This window comes from Poecilia formosa, unplaced genomic scaffold, assembly GCF_000485575.1.
Source record: "Poecilia formosa unplaced genomic scaffold, Poecilia_formosa-5.1.2 Scaffold90, whole genome shotgun sequence".
Taxonomy (NCBI): domain Eukaryota; kingdom Metazoa; phylum Chordata; class Actinopteri; order Cyprinodontiformes; family Poeciliidae; genus Poecilia; species Poecilia formosa.
Genome location: NW_006800029.1, coordinates 1,918,304 through 1,939,099, shown reverse-complemented (window position 1 = coordinate 1,939,099; position 20,796 = coordinate 1,918,304). Strand labels below are relative to the sequence as shown.

The 20,796-nt window shown below is 40.5% G+C and overlaps 4 protein-coding genes across 13 annotated transcripts in view; 2 read left to right on the top strand and 2 right to left on the bottom strand.

Moving 5' to 3' along the window:
- kcnd3 (potassium voltage-gated channel, Shal-related subfamily, member 3) overlaps nucleotides 1-4,120 on the top strand; it is a 129,933-nt gene extending 125,813 nt beyond the window's left edge. For all 3 annotated transcript variants that reach the window (XM_007557704.2, XM_016674101.1, XM_016674099.1), the window contains 2 exons: nucleotides 497-759; nucleotides 1,273-4,120. In XM_007557704.2, coding sequence (XP_007557766.1) covers nucleotides 497-759; nucleotides 1,273-1,447 — 438 coding nt within the window. In that variant the 3' untranslated portion in view covers nucleotides 1,448-4,120. The remainder of the gene's footprint in view (nucleotides 1-496; nucleotides 760-1,272) is intronic.
- A 2,906-nt stretch (nucleotides 4,121-7,026) lies between these two features.
- Nucleotides 7,027-13,285, bottom strand: ddx20 (DEAD (Asp-Glu-Ala-Asp) box polypeptide 20). The gene is made up of 11 exons (XM_007557702.2): nucleotides 13,016-13,285; nucleotides 12,635-12,729; nucleotides 11,751-11,919; nucleotides 11,541-11,655; nucleotides 11,304-11,446; nucleotides 11,072-11,210; nucleotides 10,898-10,956; nucleotides 9,631-9,713; nucleotides 9,408-9,513; nucleotides 8,408-8,509; nucleotides 7,027-8,325 (listed from the first exon to the last, which is right to left on the bottom strand). The coding sequence occupies exons 1-11, from the start codon at nucleotides 13,209-13,211 to the stop codon at nucleotides 7,211-7,213; spliced, it is 2,322 nt and encodes a 773-aa protein (XP_007557764.1). The 5' UTR covers nucleotides 13,212-13,285; the 3' UTR covers nucleotides 7,027-7,210.
- A 316-nt stretch (nucleotides 13,286-13,601) lies between these two features.
- Nucleotides 13,602-17,719, top strand: LOC103141894 (parapinopsin-like). Its single transcript, XM_007557710.2, has 5 exons — nucleotides 13,602-14,442; nucleotides 15,430-15,520; nucleotides 15,608-15,845; nucleotides 15,927-16,169; nucleotides 16,247-17,719. Exons 1-5 carry the CDS (start codon nucleotides 14,115-14,117, stop codon nucleotides 16,385-16,387), a joined length of 1,041 nt encoding a protein of 346 aa, XP_007557772.1. The 5' UTR covers nucleotides 13,602-14,114; the 3' UTR covers nucleotides 16,388-17,719.
- A 1,210-nt stretch (nucleotides 17,720-18,929) lies between these two features.
- LOC103141884 (cyclin-dependent kinase 17-like) overlaps nucleotides 18,930-20,796 on the bottom strand; it is a 64,753-nt gene continuing 62,886 nt past the window's right edge. For 6 of the 8 annotated variants that reach the window (XM_016674102.1, XM_016674103.1, XM_016674105.1 and 3 more), the window contains one exon: nucleotides 18,940-19,947. Coding sequence is in view for 1 of the 8 variants with exons in the window: in XM_016674104.1 (XP_016529590.1) it covers nucleotides 19,910-19,947 (38 nt within the window). In the remaining 7 variants the exon portion in view is untranslated. Of the gene's footprint in view, nucleotides 19,948-20,796 lie in introns of all 8 variants that reach the window. The other 2 variants (XM_016674106.1, XM_007557698.2) reach the window with 1 other exon arrangement.

Genomic DNA, 20,796 nt, shown 5'->3' with positions numbered 1-20,796 from the left:
TTCACTGAAAAACAAAATTAATTTTGTTTAAAATCCTTTTTGTTTTCATTTCGAGCACCAGTCAGAAGTTTACTTACACTCATGTCACATTTTGGGGTCTTTTTGTGATGGATTTTGAACTGTTTGGACTCATTTACACAACATAAAACTTTAATAAAATTGTAGAGGTTTTTTTTTGTTTTGTTTTGTTTTTTTCAGCAAACTTCAGAGAAAACCCATCAGCAACATCCTAGCATCATTCCATCTACTTTTTTGTCCAGTTTTCTCATCACAAATGGCAGAGCTCGTTTAAGTTGCTTGGTTTACATCCTGGACTCATCTTTTAAGAAGTTATACTCAGCTTTTACAAAGATATCGAGTAAAACAGTTAAAAAAAAAACAAAAAAAAACTAAAATAATTCAGACAACAAAACAGGCTACAGCTACTGTATGCATTGTGAGAGAACTTCTTGACCTTACACATAGATGACGCTTTCTTCCTGCTTTTGCTCCGCAGAACCACGAGTTTGTGGACGAACAGTATTATCAGCAGAGTTACCTGGAAGCGGGGCTGCAGAACTATCCGTCTCGAAGCCCTTCGTTGTCCAGCCAAGACGGCGTGACGGGGACATGCTGCACCCGGAGAAGCAAGAAGCAACACCACACCCCTTTACCGAACGCCAGCGCTCCAGCACACATGCAGCCTTTGAAACACACGCACACACACCCACAAGGCTTGCAGGAGCTCAGCACCATCCACATCCATCCTCTAAGTACCAGGTAAGGTCAGAGTTCCTAAAGGACTGGACTGTACCTTGACTTATACTGATCCACATGTGTGAAGATGCCATGTTTATCTGTTCAAACAAGCAATAAGCAAGTATAAACAGAATCCAGATTCTGCTTTTAAATAAGGTGACGGTTTTGTGTCCTTGAGCTTTAATGATTTGCGCACCACGAGCAAAGAATTTTATGTTGAAATTTTGAAGCAACAACTCAAGACATCCGCAAGGAAGTTAAAATTTGGGCATACATGGGTTTTGCAAGTGGACAATGATTATAAACACGCAGCCAAATTAGTTAAGTAGCAAAGTTGATAGTGAGAAGTGGCCTTCACCTAGCCCTGATCTTAGCCCTCCAGAAAAATCCATGGTGAAAACCTGAAAAGGTGTGTTCAAGAAAAGTGGCACACAGAACTTCCTCAGTTAGATCAGTTCTCTTAGGAGGTTTGGGTTAAAGTATTTCCCTGGGATCGTTCTAATCAATTTGCTGTTTTTGTCCGCCCCACCACAGCCGCTCCAGTTTAAACATGCGCGTAGATGAGCCAGCTTCTCTGAACTGCCAGAGCAGCCAGATCACAACAGCAATCATCAGCATTCCCACACCGCCAGTGACGACTCCGGAAGGCGACGCTCACCTGCCCGCCGCTCCCACCCTGCAAAATGTGGTGAAGGTGTCTGCTCTGTGAAGACTAGACTGCAGCAGCGCCGCACAAACAGACAGAGAAAGACTCACAGAAGCAGACCGAGAAGGACTAACTATGGTGGAAAGGGCTTTCAGAGACGTATTCTGGCCCTGGTGGAGCCTGCCCCCTGCTGGTGAAGTGTTGCATTGGCACGGACTCCCCTGTACACATGGAGGATGGACTTCAGACGCAGTATCTTCATGTTAGTGGTCGGCAGACTTGTGTTCGTATGTGAATGTGTGCATAAAAGAACAAGACAGATGGATAGGGAATCATTTAGGAAGAGGACTGTGTGCCTCTAAGTGTCAGAGGTAAGTTCCCAGAGTTAGTCATGTGTCACTGTGCACAAAAGCACCTTTTTATAATTTATGCTTGAGTTTAAGGCAGGAAGTACAGGAGGGGGAATGAGGACAACTCAAAGAAAAAGGGAAATAAACAAAATAAAAAATAAAAAATCACCCCCCTCTGAGGTTTGTAGACTTTGAAATAGAGTACTGCCCGTTTCAGCCATTTTGGTCTACAAACCTCCTTTTCAGGTCAAACATTATTCCACTTTAGCGTAATTTCTTAAAAACCCAAAAAGCAGTAGGTGTCCGTGTGATGGCATTCCCAGTGATTGTGAATGAGTGTTTGTAACTTTAAGATAGACTGTAAGTTGTTCCATTTCTGAAAGGAGGTGTGTCAGCGTGTGTTTGTGTGTGTTTTTCTCGGTTGATTGAAAACTTGTATTTCAGTTCTTCTGGAAGTATCTATGGCTCAGTATATGATAATATATAACTAGCTGCCACTTCGAAGGGTTCTTTGCACATATTTCTGTCAAAAAATTCTCAGCAGCAAGGGTTTCACTCAGTTTGTGCATAGTTTGCAGCACTAAGTATTTTTATTTATTTATTTTTTAATTATTACTTTTAATCACCATCCATTTGTTTTGGCTCCAAATGCCCAAATGGCCTCAAAAAACACAATTTATTTTGCAAACAAACAAAACAAAAAAAAAAAAAAAAACTTACTTTAAGTCCAAATCTACACAACGAAAAGCACAAAGCATTTGCTGAGAATTTGCTGACAAAAATCTGCCCTGAGCCTGTGATCTTTGTGAATATTGTTAATAGAATATTTTGTAATATTTGACCATCGTTTGGCAGAAGCAGTGAGTCTGTCCTCTTGTTCTTGCTCTCCTCTCTACATCCCTCTCTCTCTTGTTGTTGTCCTGTTGTGTCCCTGACATCTGTGTGAACAACAGTATGCTTTCAGTAGTTTTTATAGCCGTCGACATTTTTTTTTCTTCCCTAAACTCAGCGAGCATTTTTCAGAGTTGTTGAGTATATGTTCGTAATCTGTGTGGTAAGCAAACTTGGTGTTTGTACTTTTTGTCCTCCTCGATGTTTTAAAGGATTTCTTTTTCACTTTATCTTCTGGAGACTTTACAGTAGGCAAATCTGTTGTAAAAATGACCGCAGGGACATAAAAAAAAAAAAAAAGTACTAGATGAACCATCTTTTGGCCTTTTTTCCATACTGAATGTAATTTGTAGGTTTCAGCAGCGATACAGTCAGTTGTGTCTTCAAATCAATGAGACCACTGTCAGGAGTTCATTACAACAGAGAACACCAGCTAGAGTTGCAGCAGACTAACCACCCACCTCTGCAGGCTAAAGGCTCATATCATATTTTGACTTTTCCTTTTCAATTTTGTTTGTACTTGTAGCTGCCGCTGACTCTGCCAGAGATCTTTGTTGTCGTGTTCACTTGAAGCCAAGATCTCAGTTGTTTCAATAGCCTTGGGTTTGAAAACATCTTTAAACAGAGAAACTGCTTTTGGTGTGTGATTAGAAAATAGCCCTCTCTACATATTTACTTGAACAAGTTTTACCCACTTTTCTTGCAAAGCAACAAAGAGCAAACAGTGCCCACTCATTTATGTTTCCATTAAACTACTCCACTTATGTTTGACATATTCTAATAAAATGTGGGATATTTTTTGTCAAGAAAGAAATTGTTTTCTGAGGTTCCAGGTGAAACGTTGCCCTTTTCATCTGTGCTTTGAAATGTCTTACCTACTTAAAAAGCTGGTAAAAAAAAAAAAAAACTGATTGTGATCTTGCTATGATTCAGATTTTCATGATTTTTAGGTTTTCCAACTCTAAAGTTTGCTATTTGCCCTTTAAACATGGTGATTAAGAGCACATCCACTAAGCAACAGATTCATGTCTGACTTTTTAAAAGCAATACTATCCTGTAGATTGTTTTTATTTCTGCAGAAGTTAACTCTTTAATGTCACCAAGTGTCGTATTAGAACATTATTTATTTTAGGTCAACTTGTCTTTTCTGCTGTACGTCAGTTCTAACTCTTCCAGAGATTAGTAACAACCCAAAAAAGCTAAATTATTCTACAAAACTGTACCAAAATGTGTTTTACTTCTGGTACTTATTAATATTAACCTTTCCCTGAGTTTGGTAACTTAGGGCACAAAGATAACTGTCTAGATCCACTATTTGCATTTAGTCAAAATGGCCATATTGAAAATTACAAGGACAGACACAAAACATTTTTGTTATATTAAAAAAATGAAATCAAGAAATTGACTTTACATTAAGAAGCTTAGAGTCTACTGGAATGGAGCAGAACAGGTGAGGCAAAAGCAAAACTCCTTGATTTTGATGCTGGGGAGATTTTTTTGAAAACTTGATTCTTTTCCTGCTGCTTGTTATCAGAACAGGTTATTTTACGTCAGCTCTACTTTCAATAGACACAGGTTGACATTCTATGTAAGCATATGATACACTGGAAATGTCTAAGGGATGCATTTTTATTTACAAGCAACAAAGATAGGTTCGTGGTTGTGTCCGTCTCCGTTACGTACTCTTCTCTCTCTGCAGGCTCAGTCTCCCCTTACTCTTTGCTTTGCCCTCCTATGCCACCTGTTGTTGTTGAGACTACTGCTGTGCGTAACTTGTCATGTGTTGGATATTATTTATGACCTTGTCTTGTGTCCCAACTGTGAAACGCCTGATAAAACATCTATATCTGCCACAAAAACCTGTAGTCCGTGGGCTTTTTTCTTCACCTTCTAACCCTGTCTATAAGTCCAAGTGTGTGAACAGCAAGAAATGGCAAGAAGACAGAGCTTCACTGCTTTTTTTTTTCTGCTCTTCCATAAGTGCAGAGTTGTAATCCATATGTTTTCATCAAAGCATAGGCTATTACTTTTAAGTGGTTTCTTTGGATGGAGGAGAAGGGTCACTGAGAGTACAGCCAAAACTTTGGGTCATACTTGAGTTGCTGCACAAATTGAGTCCCATATGCACAGTGCAGATGAGCAAAATTTGTGTAAAGTGAAATGTTTATTGGTTTTCCTGGTGAAGACGTGTAGAAGCAAGAGAATAAATTAATATTTGACTGCAGTGCCATAATTTCACTCCAGAACAAATCTAAATATGAGCTAAATATAAGCCTTTACTGTCCTTACATCACAAGTGCTCTGGGTGAAGACTGCTACACGCTAGCTGGAACATTACGCTATGTTAAAATGAACCCATAATTGAGCTTTTCAACAGCAAACACTTCAGCTTGGTTTGGCAAATAAATATATGGAAAAGTGCAAGAGGAGGAGCTGTGATGCTGTGAGCCAGTTTCTCTCCTAACAGGAATACAATCCTTCTTAGTAAGGAGGAGAACGCATCACAGGCTCTTTACCAGGACATTTGTCTGTCAAAAATCTGAAATTGGTCGAAATTGGGTCCTTATCCAAAAACACTTGGCTAAATCTATACAGACTGACCAGACTACCTTCTACTAACGTCTCAGCTTTTTAGGTGAGAACATAGGTCAGCTCCAACAACTTTGCATGGTGCAGAGAGATTGTGCAAATTGAACTGATCAAAAATCTGCTTGTCTGTATGATCCAGCTTTGAGAAATATTATAGGTTAAAAACAAACACCAAATGCTGTCCTCTTTGCAGAGGGGGGCAGCAAGTGGTGTCAGTTATTTTACCTAAAGTTATTTTATAAATAATTAAATGTAATCTTGGTGACGGTTGGATTTTTCTGAATCGTTCAGTCTAAGATTAGGTTTCTGCAAAAAGTTTTTCTTTTAATCACTTTCATGAGAGAGGTCAATAAATGTGGAGGTATTTATAGTATTTACTCCTGTTCAACTATGGAATTTATTGGCAGAACATTTCACAGCTACGGCCCTCAGCATGGTTGATAAAGCATTTGTGAATCATTGTCGGTAATGACTCAGATCGGGTAATGAGAGTGACTTCAGCCGTCTTCGGGTTCACCAACATCTTGAAAAAACTGCTAGACTTGCACTCTATTAAACTAAGAGGTGATGACTTGTGTTTGATTTATGTGAGAACATATGTTTAATGTTCCCTGCTTTTGTGGGAAGAGCATTGGCTTCTTTACAACGTCCAGCGCACAACTGCATAGAAACATTCCAGGACAAGATCACAAGACCTTTATGTGGAGGAAGTCGTTGTCCAGCAGGGAGGCAGTGGCCTGCTGAGATGACCCTGCTGATGAAGGAGCAGGGACACTGCCGGCCTCAGCTGGACTCCAGACTGTCGATGTTTCCTTAAATCTTTGATTATGAGCAGAGTGGACAACAGAAACAAAACAGCACTCTGCATGCTCCCTGTCTTACTGTTATGTACTTGACTCGGTGTGTAAATGACATGTTCAGTTACAATTTATTTCTGCCGGAATAAATAATTATTTCTAAATTGGCGCCTAAATTTCTTCCAGTTTGCCTCCCTCTCTTGTTCGGGTAGCTTAAGCAAATAACCCAAATCCCCAAAGTGAAAAAAGGACAAAGTGGGGAAGAATCACATTGAGAATCCAAGAGGTCACAACTAAAACGTTGCTGCATGTCAAAAATCCAAACCAAAACTCAAAACTCTTGCTTCTTCTGCTCTGTTTTACAGGAAAAGGCAGTTGTTTTAAAGCACCTCATGCCGATATTTACTGTAAAGCATTTTGACACGACTTCATGGATGAACGGTGCCGGGTGTACAGCAACAGCTGGCGTTCTCTCTCCCACAGAGCAGAACAGAGAGAAGCAGCAGCGCGTCTGCAGAGCGCTTCAGGAAGTCCACAGCGGCCGAGACAAACAGCGGGAACTTTTGACTCTGCATCTTCAGCTGTCCTCTTCATCATCAACACCCCAAGGATCTTTTAGAAGCTCAACAATCCCGTCTCATTAAAAAAAAACAAAAACAAAAAAAAAAATCATTTTTACCTTCGCCATGAGGAGTCAGTGATGATGTGGATGCCAGACAGAAAATTTGTTTAGTCCTCTGCTTAAATCAGAAACACTAAATGCTTCAGGTGAAGAAATGACCTCATGTTTTCCTCCACTTTATATATTTATGTGCTCTTTGTATCGCCTACCACTGATTGGGTGAATTGGTAGAAAGGTTAACTGACCTGAAATCAAGGGTAGGAGGAGAGGAGCTCCCGTACGCCACGGGTTAAACTTCTTCTAGATGTGAACACCATGCAAACAAAGCATACACTGATACGACGACTTCAAGTCAAAAACCAAAAAGACCTGACTGAACAGAATGGGATTTGAATTACTGTAAATAGTTAGTCGGGGTAATTTATTCCAAAAAAATAATTGAAATCACACATGTGGTATGAATTAACTAAGGAATACAGAATTGGAGAGCATCATTTCGACCCAAACTCAAACCTTCTTGTTGTGTCCGGTCTCTGATTGCAGACAGTTTCTACCGTAAATGACTGGAAATGCTGAATTAGTGTTTCATGAGTTCCTGCATGTAGACTGCATTCATGCGATACGCGGCCATCCAGTTATGAGCTACGCTGTAGTAGCTCTGGTAGCCCTGCTCTGGAAACGCCGACATAGCAGAGTAGTAGTCGCTCCAGGCTTCATAGCAGGCTTTCCAGTACGCCTCAGAGCTCCAGTCCTCCTCGGCCTCCATGCACTCCTCTTCATCGGTCTCCCTCTTCGGCTCTCTTTTAATCTTCTCCGGCAACTTTCTGCTGTCTTTTATTTTTGCGGACTTCTCCCTGCTACTCTGCCCTGGTGTGTTCTGACTGGCTTGCTTCCTTCTTACAGACTCGTTGCTCTCAGGCTCAGGTGGAGCTCTCGTGTTTGTTGTGCAGGTTTCCTGCTCGTAGACTCCGGCTGCAGAGGATTTGGGCACGGCAGATGCAGATCCAGTGCCATGCTTGAAAACTGTCTTTTGTTCTGCTTCTGTGGCCTCATGCAAACCTTCGGGTCTGACACCAACGTCTGAGCTGGAGGAATCAGAAAGTGACTGTAACCGTTCACTGCTTTGGGTCAAAGCCGCGGCCCCGTCGTCCTGCAGTGTGATGTGCTCGTTGTAGCCAGTCTCATCACCGGACTCTCTGCCTCTGAACTCCCTGATGACCTCCACCGTCCTCCCCAAACCTGCAGTGATGAAGGTGTGGAAGTCCAGCTCAGCCTCCTCCAGCGTCACAAACGCTGACCGGCTGGTCTTGAATGAGCTGAGGGGCGGGATCTTCGGCAGGGCGTCTTGTAGCTCTTTACGAGTTGGCGCCACTTCAGAAGGACGATGCTGCTGCTGCTGCTGCTGTTGCTGCTGCTGCTGCTGTTGCTGCCTCTTCACCCTGGTAGAATTCACCTGCCTTTCACCCTCTTCTTCAAGCTGTGGTGTCAGGGTTGCTGTTTGGGTTTTATCTGGCCTCTGATTGCTGGACTCTACAGCTTTATCCCGGGTGACGTCAGACGCCGGGGCTCCGACCTTTGTACGCTTTTTCTTTACAGTTCTGGAAATCAGCGGCGAGATCGTGTCTGGAGCGGCAGCGTCGGCGCACACGTCCCAGTCGCACGGCTCATCCATCAAACCAGGCTCCAAGGCGGCTGCCGTGAAACCAGACGAGAATCACTTTACTTGATCTGCTTTCAATTAAAAGTCTTACAAAGTAAGGAGAAGTTCACTCACAAGGTAAAGCAGACAAACTGAGGCCACACTTCTGAGCAATGGCCATCATCTTGTTCTCCTCTTCCCCGTGGCAGCAGTAGGTCACGGCCATCCCCTGAGTGCCTACAATCACAGGCAGATTATGAAGAGGACCCCCATGTCGGCAGGAGAGGGTCAAAGAAGGAGTGAAGGTTGTGCAACGAGGGGCACTGACAGCGCATGCAAGGTAAGATTAAATGATGCTTCCCTTTGCAGCACCGTGGTTGGGTCAATGTAATTCTAATCAGATGCAGATTACCCAGAACCCTTTGAACTTGGCCGGTGTTCAAAAGTTGCTGATGCAGAGGGGAACAAAGCTAATCTCCAGAACGATGTTTAATGCGGTAACCATGCTGCGAGTCGGGCAAATTAAATTTGCGGTTCAGTCGAAATGTTGCGTTGTCAAAAAAAAAGAAAGCAACGTTACTCGCTACAGATCTGGATCAGTGAATAAATGAAGCAGGAATGAAGAAAATCTTCACTTTTCGTCTAACCTAAACTTCAGTGGTTTCTATTGGGGTTTTGTGTGGACAAACGGAACACGCAGTAGTGGACGACTGCGGAGTGGGAGAAAAATAAAAAGTTTCACAAATCTGTATTCATTTGTTCAATTACTCCAATAGCTCTAAATAAAACCCAAAACACTGGAACCTCACACAGCACTCTTCAGTCCACCCGCAAGTATCTTTAAAACAATGTTTTATTTTTTATCCCACTTGATCTATTACACAAAATCATAATGAGATATAACATTTGGGACTTTCGTTTGCAATATTTTGTTCCGTTTCCATCCTGCAGGTCTGCAACAGGACTATTAGTTTCCTGAAAAATGTGAAGCACACAGAGTTGATGCTGCAAGAATGATGCAACTTCTCGGCAAACAGCCATTTTCACTGTAATATCATCAGCCACCTGGGCCAATATAGTAACTGAAGGTCAAGCAGCACACATTTCTGTTCCCCTTTAATTAATGGAGACCTACCAAACCGCCCGGCGCGTCCGATTCGGTGCATGTAGGTTTCCCAGTCTTGTGGCACATCTAGGTTGATCACCAGGTTCACTTTCTCTGCATCTATTCCCCTGGAAGTCTGCCTCAGACGAAAGGAGGACAGAACCAAATTTATTCATGCAGAAAGGCAGAGGACAGCTAACACACACATGCAGACCCAAGAGGAGAGTGACTCATGGAAAAGATCTCGTCTCACCAGGTCGGTGGAGATGAGAACTCTGCACTGATACTGCTTCAGCTTGGACATCGCCTCGAGCCTCTGGTCCTGACTCAAACCACCTGCATGGATCAGAACTCGTGTCATAACTCACTTTGCTTCACATCACGTCTATTATTTTCACTTTTATTGATTTTCATCACATGAAGAATGTGACGACGAAGCACATTTTTGATTATCCTGCTAAGACGGTAAATTGTGCACCCCGATGAGCGCAGCTGTACGTTTCGGGACGTCTGTGTGTCGTTTTAAACGTCAGAGCCACTTTGACTGAACTTCTTGAGAGAAAGTGGTCGAAACTTGCGCAATCATCAAATGGCGGATGTCTTAGTCAAAAATAACACTACTGGCCACGAGGTGGTGTTTAAAAAAGCTTGATGCCAAATTAATTAAAAAAAATTGTAAAAGTGCCTCCTTTATTAGTCCTACATTTTTAAATGTAGAAAAGATTAGATTTGTATTGCTCTACTTTTTTTTAATCAAACCTTAAACATGTTATTTGTTGGGGAGGGGGAAAAAGTTGAAATGGAAATCCTGAATTTTTACTTGATTTACTTTATTTTTCCTTTGGTTAAATGTTTTTTACCTGGCTTTGAAGCACTTCACAGGCTTCACATGTGTTACAGTTTCCGAACATCCTTAATTTAATCTGTATCAATATTATTACAGAAGTATCACAATATTTTCCTCATAATATTCTAGTAAACAGTACACTGTGGTCCATCCACAGTTCACAGGTATGTACTGTGAATCCTAAAGCTACAGTAATGCAGAGGCTAGTGTCAGTTTTTCCTTTCCAAAAGGATTTCTCATTTACCCGGCTGCTGCGTCTTTATGATAATAAACTGAACCGCGGACTGGAGCAGATTTATTCAACAAACAAAATTATGAAGAGACATTAAGGTCTTTAGACAGAAGGAATAAATACAGATTATGGACAATAAAACAAACATAAACATCGTTTTTAATATTAATTATGACAGACTGTGTCATATTTAAGACTCACCATTTATTTTCATTGCCAAATTTAACTCCAGCGCTCGGAGAAACAAAATCTTTTTTTTGCCTTATTGACACAGATCGTTCGTTTGGACCTCAATCGAAACCGTTCCTTTTAATCACAGGTTGCTTCGACCAAACAATGACTCATATGCAGATGGACATATCCACTGCTAATTTCAAATTCCGGCTAATAATATTCTCCCCCTTTGCTTTATTTCATTTCATATCACAGTTTTATCCTCACCTGAAATACAAACTGCAGGTAAGCCTTTGGAGGACAGGATGTCTGCCAGGTGCTGAGCCCTGAGGGAGAAATCCAGCATGTCAGGAATATATCTTGATGTCTCCTTTCTTCATTGTGATAAAGATATCCAACAGCAAATGTAAAAAGGAATATGAAAATTAAAGCTGTTGTTACCTGGTGTGGAGGTTAGAAAACACCAAGGCTTGGTTGAATGGGATTTTACTGAACAGCTCAAGCAGGTGCTGCACCTTCTCCTCAAAGACTTGGTGAGGCAGCGGATGGGACAGCAGCAGCTTGTAGTACTGCTTCAGACCTGAGCGAACACAGCAGATCATCCTCATCTCAAAGGCAACAGCTGATTTCAAGTGTCGGACTCTTCTGATCTTTACTGTTAAAAGCGTCTTACCTTTCAGGCCCATGTCGCTTGGATTGAGTCTAACAAAAGTGGGCTCGTTCATGTAGCGGGTAAGGTGTTGAGCAAGGGATTCTGGGTAGGTTGCAGAAAGCGCAAGCATTTGCTTGTTGACGGGCAGGGACGAGAAGATCCAGCTGAGAAAGAGAGAGAGAGAGAGAGCACAGAGACGGGTCAATTTATGAAATGGGATTTGAATTCTTGCAACAATCTGCGTTGAACTGGTCTGACTTGATCTGCTCCTGGAAGCTGCCCTCCTCCAGCAGCTTGTCTGCTTCGTCCAGGACAAACAGCCTGATGCTGCCGGTGGACAACATGCCCAGCTCAATCAGCTGCTTGATGCGACCTGAGAAAGCGGATCCAAGAACATTATGATCAAAAACAAACATCACCATAACAACAACAACATGAGGAGATCATGTCATCCCTCAGGCCTCTTACCAGGCGAGCCCACGGCAATGTGACACTTCTTCAGATGGGCTTTGTCTTGGCTCACAGGCCGGCCCCCGATGAAAACATGACACTCCAGGCCCTCCATGGCGCAGCCGATGGCCATCACCACCGAGTGGATCTGCACGGCGATCTCACGTGTTGGAGCCAAAATGAGAACCTAAAGCAGAAGAGAAATTATTGTTGGAAAATAAATAAATAAGAGGATGCTTCCAAGGCAGTGAAACAAGAGCTTACAAGGCTTTAAGAACGTAATGCAGGTTCATTTGAACTAGAAAGGCTTTCAGATTATTAAAAATTCTTCTCTTACGTGATAAGCCGCTTATGGTCAACAGATAAAAGAGACCTCAAATTAGAGTGTGTAGCGCTAACCATCTGTCTATGGTCTGTTACTCCTGGATTGGTGCGTCTGTTTCCTGTTTTGTGTGTATGCTGTGTATTCTCAAAACCCCAGCCAGTCTTGGCAGAGCCAGATGGCTGTTCACACAGATCCAGGTTCTGCAGGAGGTTTCTTCCTGTAAACGGGAGATTTCCTCTCCAGTGTCGCAACATGCATCCTTGGAATGAGGGACATGCTCATTCAGGAGGAGTGAATGCTTCAAGACCACTAAGTTTCCTTACATAGAAAAAAAAAATATCTAATTTGAATAATTAACTAAACTTAATGCACAGTTAAACAACTAAGATCAATTGCGATCAACTGTAGAGAACTGACTTTTTTTGTAAAGTGTTTCGAGATCACATCTTCTAAATTGATGCTATATGAGTAACCTGAACTGAATTAGAGCAAAACTAGAGTGGATTTAACCAAAGATTCATAAAAACATGAAATGATGTATTCCGCCCATGAGTGCCAGTTTATTATTTCCACTCACCTGAGTGGAGGGATTCTCCAAGATAAGAGAGTCTAGGGCGATGGTGACGAACACGCATGTCTTTCCTGTCCCAGACTTGGCTTGTACAATCAAATCTGAAACGAGGTGAACAAAAAAAAATCTCATGCAATGCAGGATACGAAAACAGATGCAGCTGCCCATATCTATCTATCTATCTATCTATCTATCTATCTATCTATCTATCGCAGGCGTGACTTTGCTCCTCTGTTGACATTTTTTATTCTGAAGCAGCCTTTGTATAATGTTTACAGACTAAATAATTTCGGACTGCAACCATGCTCAGACGTGCTGTTTCTTATGCTCAAATATCATCCGCACACATCAAGACAGAGTCACTGACTGACGCTAATCTACGCCTACCGAGTCCGCAGCGGCCCAGCGGGATCGCCTTGAGCTGGATCGGGGACGGTTTCTGAAACCCCGCGGAGGACAGTCCGTCCAGCACGGCCTGAGACAACAGCAGAGAGCCGAAGTCAATCCCCTCCGCCAGAAGCACATCTTCGGTCCTCTTTCGCGCTTCTATGTCGTGGGCTGCTCTCCTCATGGAGGCAGCCATGTTTGCTGTTTACCACCGGTGATTCGAACAAGTTAAACGCGCCGGGAGAGCACTGACTTAGCGCCCTCTAGTGCCGCGGCGAAGGAGAATTTCCAGGTCAGTGTTTTCCATTTTTTGTAGCTCAGATATGATCAAAGATTCTCCGTCCCAATCAGCTATAAATTACCATACGAAAATAATATAAAAAGTTGTTAAAAATATGTAATGGTAGTTAATCAAAAAGCACAGAAACCTAATAACTCGCGGTAAGAGCATATTGTTTAGCTATGCATGGTTTAAATTCTTGTCTGTATGTCAGATTTTAGCTGCCCATTCATTGAAACATGTTTGTTTGGACACAAAGGTGAAAACAGAGGATAAGTTATAATTATAATTATATTTATGATTATAATTACAATAGGTCAATTATAACATTGACCTATAAATTTATTGTATTCTCTCATATGTTTCTATTAGATTTTCCAGGGTTGATATAGTTAAGAATTAAAAACATCCAATGGTTTGGAAAAAGCAGCAAATTATTAAAACCAAACCTTTGCGTAATTTTCTTGCAAGCTGTTATTGTCATCAAACTCAGCAATAATGGAAAGTGCAGTCTAAGAGGATGTGATTAGCATTATCTTTATAATCTGGATTTACAGATTTAATCAGCAAGAATTAGAGATGATCTTATTAAAGGAGCTGTATTTCAGTGTCTTTTCTCTTCCAGATCACCTGTCTTGTGGAAGATGGTGTAACAAATAAAGAGCAGATGCTGTTGTTTCTTCTGTTGTCATGTTTTGAGAGCCTGCTTGATTAAAGAAAAAAAAATCACAACTTGGAAGTTCTGGATTTGAGCTGCGTTCATCTGCTTTTTTTTTCCACTGTGGAGTTCATCACCCAATTGAAACATTGGGTTTAAAAATGGAGCAAGTTACCCTCACTGGAAACATCTCATCTAACAGTTTAACCCACACAGACTTCCTGTCTCAAAGGGGATACACAATACTGGCCATGATCATGGGTGTGTTCTCTTTGACGGGGATCATCTTCAACATCCTTGTGATTGTGGTGACGGTGAGACATCGAAAGTTAAGGCATCCGCTGAACTATGCCCTGGTTAACCTCGCTGTATGCGATCTGGGCTGTGCTGTGTTCGGAGGCCTGCCCACCACTTTCAACAGTATCATGGGACGCTTCAGCCTGGGACGGTTGGGCTGCATTCTTGGGGGCTTTGCTGTTTCCTTTTTTGGTGAGTCAGTTCTCCTTAATTTTAAANCGCTTCAGCCTGGGACGGTTGGGCTGCATTCTTGGGGGCTTTGCTGTTTCCTTTTTTGGTGAGTCAGTTCTCCTTAATTTTAAATCCTATAATCAAACTGCAGCCTTTAAGGTTGATTTACTTTTTAACATGAATAAATTCATTTGAACCGCACATTTTGAAAAAAAAAAATCTTCCTGCTCTTCACTTTGTCTTGTACTCCAAATTTACTACTCAGCAAAGGCAGAGCATCATAATGTGTGTGATCTGTTATATCAGGTGTCAGTTGCAGCATATTGTTTTATACAGCAAACCCACAATTATTATCTTTCTAATAACAAAACAATTTTATCAAAGAAATAAATCTGTGATGTCTGATTAAGTATATTTTTAAAGATAAATATGTCTGTTAAAACTGAACATTTTTAAAGATGTGAAGACAGTTGTTGGTGCTCTGATCTTTACTGCCACTACTTGGTGCTATTATAGAAAATTAAGACGTAAGTAGTCATCCAGACATCAGTGCTGCTTTTTTATACAGTTCGGGTTCCTCGATTGATCTAGTTTCTGTTGAAAATGTAGATCATTTCCACCGCTTCAGAATTTGAATGCAATAACACTGAGATGGTTAGTCAAAAGAAAGACAGAAAAAAGAATTGCACCTCTAAAGATGGTACCAGTATCTGAAAAGAGAATCGGAACCGAGACAAAGAAATATATATTTTTGTATTTCTCAAATTACATTACCAACACTAACAGCACAGGGTTTAGCATATAAAACAAGCAGTTTTGCAAAGAGAGTGTGTTAGTATTGATTGCATCTGGTAAATATTTGGAATAAACCAATAAAGATAACTGAAATATATTTTTTGAATGATCAGAATTTAAGAACAGCTTATTTAGCTTAATAAGAATAACAGAATCCTTTTGTATCAATTATTATAAATTCAAAGTAAAGTTCTAACATGTCTTTTTTCACAGGTATCTCGGGTCTTTGTACAGTAGCTGTCATTTCTGTTGAACGTTACATCGTGGTGTGTTATCCCATGGGGGGTGTTCTTTTCCAGACCAGGTGAAATGTACCACCATCTTTTAGCACACTAACTCTGTAAAAACTACAACAATGTTTCCTCCAACATGCTGCTCATATGGTCCACAGGCATGCAGTCGCAGGCGTGGTCCTCTCCTGGGTTTGGTCGTTTGTGTGGAACACCCCGCCTCTGTTTGGATGGGGGAGTTATGACCTGGAAGGAGTTCAAATTTCCTGTGCACCAAACTGGTACAGCCGCGATGCTGCTGACATGTCCTACATCATTATTTACTTCTCTCTGTGTTTTGCAGTGCCTTTTTTCACAATCATAGTGTCCTACTCCAGACTTTTATGGACCCTTCACCAGGTGAGCAGTGCACGTTCTGAATGCACTTCTTTTGCACGCTGCCTGTTCTGTCACAGTAAAATCATCTGTGTGGTTCCACAGGTCACCAAGTTGCAAACTTCTGAGAGCAGGAGGACTGACTGTACAGAGAGGCAGGTTGCACGCATGGTTGTGGTGATGGTTCTGGCCTTCCTGGTCACATGGCTGCCTTACGCAGCAATGGCCCTGGCTGTAATCATGGACTCCAGTCTTTATATAGACCCTGTCATTGCCACCATACCTGTTTATTTAGCCAAGAGCAGCACTGTCTATAACCCCATCATCTATATTTTCATGAACAGACAGGTAACGTTTTATCACTATTTATCTGCACACACGCAAGCAAAGAACAAACTATTAACCAAGAAGTGTGTGTCTTTCAGTTTCGGGGCTATGTCGTTCCTGCTCTTCTGTGTGGATGGAGCCCGCGGCCCTCTGAAGCCCAGATATCTGATGCTACCACCACCATAGCTTCAGTAAATAAAAACAACAAGGTTGTTCTGGAACAATCTTCAAAAGAATAAAAAGACTTTTAGAAGAATTGGTTTAAATAGTGAGTTATACAGTTACACACTGCCACCAGATGTCAGAGTGACATATTGTTAAAAAAAATGTACAAAAGAAAACTGTGAAAAGAAACCAACCAGTTGTTTCCATGAGTTCATACTATGTTAAGTTTTAAAATATTTACCATTAGCTTGCTTTTCACCCTATTTGTTTATCTGTACTTTATTATTTGTGATATGATGAACTTCATTTATTGTCCACTGTTTCTGTGTTTGTAAAAATTTCTTGTTAAATTACAATCACTATTAGTTGTTGTTATGGAGTGCTGCCAGCTTGAACAAATAACACGGAGGGCCTGGTTGCCTTGCAGTGTCGCAGTAGATTTACTTGAGAAAAGGAGAAGAGGAGGCGAGTCGCAAACTTAAATTTAATAAATTAAAAGCACGATGGGTACCGTCTTATTTGGAAGTGGACAATTAAATACATGTCATTTCCCTACGTAACATACATAACTTTGTCATATTTTTATGACCGATTCAGTGTGTTGAGCTGGAAAATCAAATCACATATATTTATCGTTAAGTATTACGGTTTGATCAGAAAGTCATGCCACCTTCTAAAATAAACACATGTGCAATCAAACAATTTCCATGGCTTTTATTGATTACAGAAATATTGCTAGGACTTTTAATAAAGAAAGCAAAAAAAAAAAAAGGGAAACAAATCTAGAATGTGAATAGCTGTATCAAACCTGTACATTTCTATATATATACAGAGTGAGGGATCATCTATGTACATGCTACATACTGTCACACTCTAGGAAAATAAGTAGTCCTTATAACAGGCAAGGGCATGGGACTGCTTGACTTTGTTCTAAATCCATTTCAGAGAAAATGCAGAAACGACACAAGGTCAGTGTCCGAAGCAGATGAAATTCAGGCCTTCTGACAGATACAGTACTAACTGACAAGTCAGCTAACTGGTGTGTAAAAACAGTTGTGTGCTTGAACACCTGGTGCTTGGGAGGAGCGACGTTGGTCGTCCAGGTTCTGGCAGCCTGTAATACCAAAATGGATGAATGAACAGTGCAGTGCCCTCCACACTTACTGGCACACCAAGTAAAAAGTATGGAGGAACTAAAATGATTCAAATTACTTTTTTTTATTGCAGTGCATAATCTCACATAGAAAATTTCGCAGTTCTCTAACAATGACTTGTAATATTTTTTATTTATTTATTTATTTTTTACCTCCCTTAATGTCCATGGTAACAAAATTAACTTGAGTTCTTGTCTATTTCAGTTGTTTTTATCTTTTTAATTGTTGCTCTAACTATAGATTTTATGACTTGCGCATACCAAGTCATAACAGAAAGTTTAAAAATTAAATTAAAAAATTGAAAGTTGTTGCTGTGTTTAGGTGAAAATCTAAATTCAAAATAACTTAGGCTACAATTAATTAATTGGAATACCTATTGATTTTGTAAAAAAAAAAAGAATAAACATAAATTACATTTTTTCTGCTGAATGAATATGTTAAAATTAAATCATTGTTCTACGACTTCAAATACACTTCAGATTAGTTCACTGCAATATAATATTTTTTTTTTTTTTTGCTGTATTTTAATCTTTTTTTTCCAATTGATTTTGCTATTCCAATCTTTTTACAAGGGCGTTGCAGGACATATGGAGGACGCTGCATGTCTCAGTGCCTAAATACTGTGTCTCAGCTGACTTAGGTTTATTGTATAACCTCTCTTCACACTTTTACACTGTGTTGTCATTGTCTTTGCGATGTTTTTGGTACAGTCTTCTGGTTCACTCTATGTGTTATAGGGTGTAATATTCATGTGATAAAATCATTTCCCATGCAACACGTCCTGCAGCAGCTACTCCACATACCAACATAAAAACGTGTGTTTAATACGGAAACATGCTGACAAAGATGACGGGAAAAGGACGCAATGTAAGGTAGTCTCTGAACAGCAATGTTACAGTGGATCTAACAGAGAATGAGTGACAACACAGACTGAAATTCTTTACATACAGTTTAAACCAGCATCGCAAAGGACTTCGGACCGTGATTTGCTGTACTGGGGGAACACGCGATCACCTGCACCTCACAGCATCCACAGAATAAACACGAGCAAAAAGTCCTGAGCTCAAGGAATGTGCAACATGTCCCCAGCTTATCACCCACTGTTAAGACTGAGAACAGCATCCTGGAATAATCATTGCTTCTTCTGAAAAAGTAAATCTCATGATCATATATACAGATTTATTTAAAAAAAAAAGTAAAGTAAAACAGTAAAAAAAAAAAAGCACATAAGGTTTGAGAAAAGAGTTTTTTTTAAGGGTCTACTCATGAGTTGGAGGTAAAATCAGATACAAAGAGGACAGTTTAACACTAACACCTGCACATGAGACAACAAATAACTTCTCAGTCAAGGCAAAAAGGACGAGGGAGGTGCCTCGGAATCAGCAGGTGAGGATTTGTACACTTCCTTTACCTCTTCAGTGTTATCCTTCTCAAAGAAACAGATCAACATCCTGCAGTGTAGTGTTTTTTTTTTGTTGTTGTTTTTTTTACAGCATTGCAGGAATGCAAAGTTTTTCAAATATAAAGTACTGAAGTAGTGCAAAAAAAAACACATCTTATCCATGTCCTATCATTTCAATGGGCTCATTTTTGGTTTCTCAATTGATTCTTGTTCAGTCGTGTACTTGGCATCCTACTCTGCTGGAGTGACTGATGAGGTAACAGAAAGACAGCCGCCCTGACCTCTGCTGAGCAATAAGGTGCAAATGTTTATCTCTGTAAACTCCAATTATCCACACACTCTCCATTTTCAAGTGAGCCATTAGTGTGAGTCAGTGTGTCTTTAAGAGAGATGTATAAAAAAAGACAGAGAAACATCATTTAAGGAGTTGGGTAAAGGTTTAGGGTTGAGGTGCAATGCTTTAGAGTTTGGATTCAGGCTGAGGTGTGCTATGAAAAAAAAAAAGCAAGAGGTCTACAGCTTAATCTATCTATGTACAGCAATAATTCGGGCAGAAAGTATGAGTGCACACCTCTTACTCTCTTTGCCTTTGATTCGTGTTCACTTTGACTCCTTCTTCCTCACAGCTCACTGATACAGCAAGTTCTGTTTCAAATCTGAGTCAGCTCACATCATATCGCTGCCCTCTTCTGGACAGCAGTGGTAGTAGCAGCAAGGAGAAAAAAAATATATTCTCCGACTTTTCTTCCAGCTTCACTTTTTATTTCTTTATTATTTTCATCTTTAGGGTTGAATGGAGTCTTTTATCTATAAGTTAAAATTCTTCAGCCATGGATTCGTGTGATTTTATTGTCACATTTCCTGCATGAATGTGAATGTGCGGGTGTTTGTCTTTGCTTTCCTCTGGTAGGAGTGTATGACTATGTGTGGCAGGGTGTGCGTCGCTCCTTCACTTTGTGTGTGGCGGAGTTGGTAAATGTTCGTCTCGACGAGACAGCTCCACGTGTCACTTCCCTCTGCATCTCACCTCCCCGCCAGCACTAAAACAACACACTCTGCCTCCTGTTCTTCCCCTGGCCTAAGAGGGAGAGGAAGAGAGGAGAGAAAGAGGAAGAAAGAGAGTTTGGATTCATTTCTGAAAACAAATGTTTGCAAATTTCCCTTCAAGAAGCAAGGAGTAACACCACTACAGGACATGCAAGACTGCAACAATTGCTTGGTTACATGTTCAGACAAGCGATTTTATCAATCAGTTGATTTAGCAAATCATTCCAATATCAAACTTTGCATTTTATAAGCTTCACTGGAACGTCAGTTAGGCTGGTAATGATTTCATTTCCCAGTTCCAGTTTTTAAATTACAATTTGTATTTTCCCAGACAGCCCTCATATATTACACTATAATAGAGACACATAATTCACGTTGTATCTAAATGTATGTAATCATTAAACTGAACCAGTAATTGTTGCGATTTTTAAAGGTACACATTCAGTAAAAGTTTTCTTTTTCCGCATCCACTAATCTTCACTTGGGGGTACCACACAACTCCTTTCATGAACCGTTTTGTTTTATTGGAACTGTTGCCACTTTTTGTTAATAATTGCCAGGTTTACTTTCCACTCTATTTCTCTGCAGATGACGCTTAACTTTAAAAAGAAAAGAAAACAACACTGAAGTCATGCTGTTAGGCCAACAACTGCACCAATAGGACACCCTGTACTAACCCCATATAAAAATAAGCTAATATCAAATTTGAGTGTAAGAATGAACCATTTTCCTAAAGGTGAAAGCTACATCAGCTCAGCAGTCTTTTTTTTTTTTTTTTTTTGCTCTTCAGTTTAGGTGGTAAAAAAAAAATTAAGCTTAGTCTTTCAAAAAGATAAAGTGACATGGTAAAAAAAAGAAATATATGTGTATGAATTATTTA

Excerpts from the sequence above, each read along its gene's own strand:
- ddx20 (XM_007557702.2), bottom strand. The coding sequence starts at position 13,211 with ATGGCTGCCTCCATGAGGAGAGCAGCCCACGACATAGAAGCGCGAAAG. Across the intron at positions 11,920-12,634 it reads TGGAGAATCCCTCCACTCAG|GTTCTCATTTTGGCTCCAAC; the intron begins GTGAGTGGAAAT and ends CTTCTGCTTTAG. Across the intron at positions 8,510-9,407 it reads CGGACGCGCCGGGCGGTTTG|GCACTCAGGGGATGGCCGTG; the intron begins GTAGGTCTCCAT and ends CTGTGATTGTAG.
- LOC103141894 (XM_007557710.2), top strand. The coding sequence starts at position 14,115 with ATGGAGCAAGTTACCCTCACTGGAAACATCTCATCTAACAGTTTAACC. Across the intron at positions 14,443-15,429 it reads CTTTGCTGTTTCCTTTTTTG|GTATCTCGGGTCTTTGTACA; the intron begins GTGAGTCAGTTC and ends CTTTTTTCACAG. Across the intron at positions 15,521-15,607 it reads GGTGTTCTTTTCCAGACCAG|GCATGCAGTCGCAGGCGTGG; the intron begins GTGAAATGTACC and ends TATGGTCCACAG.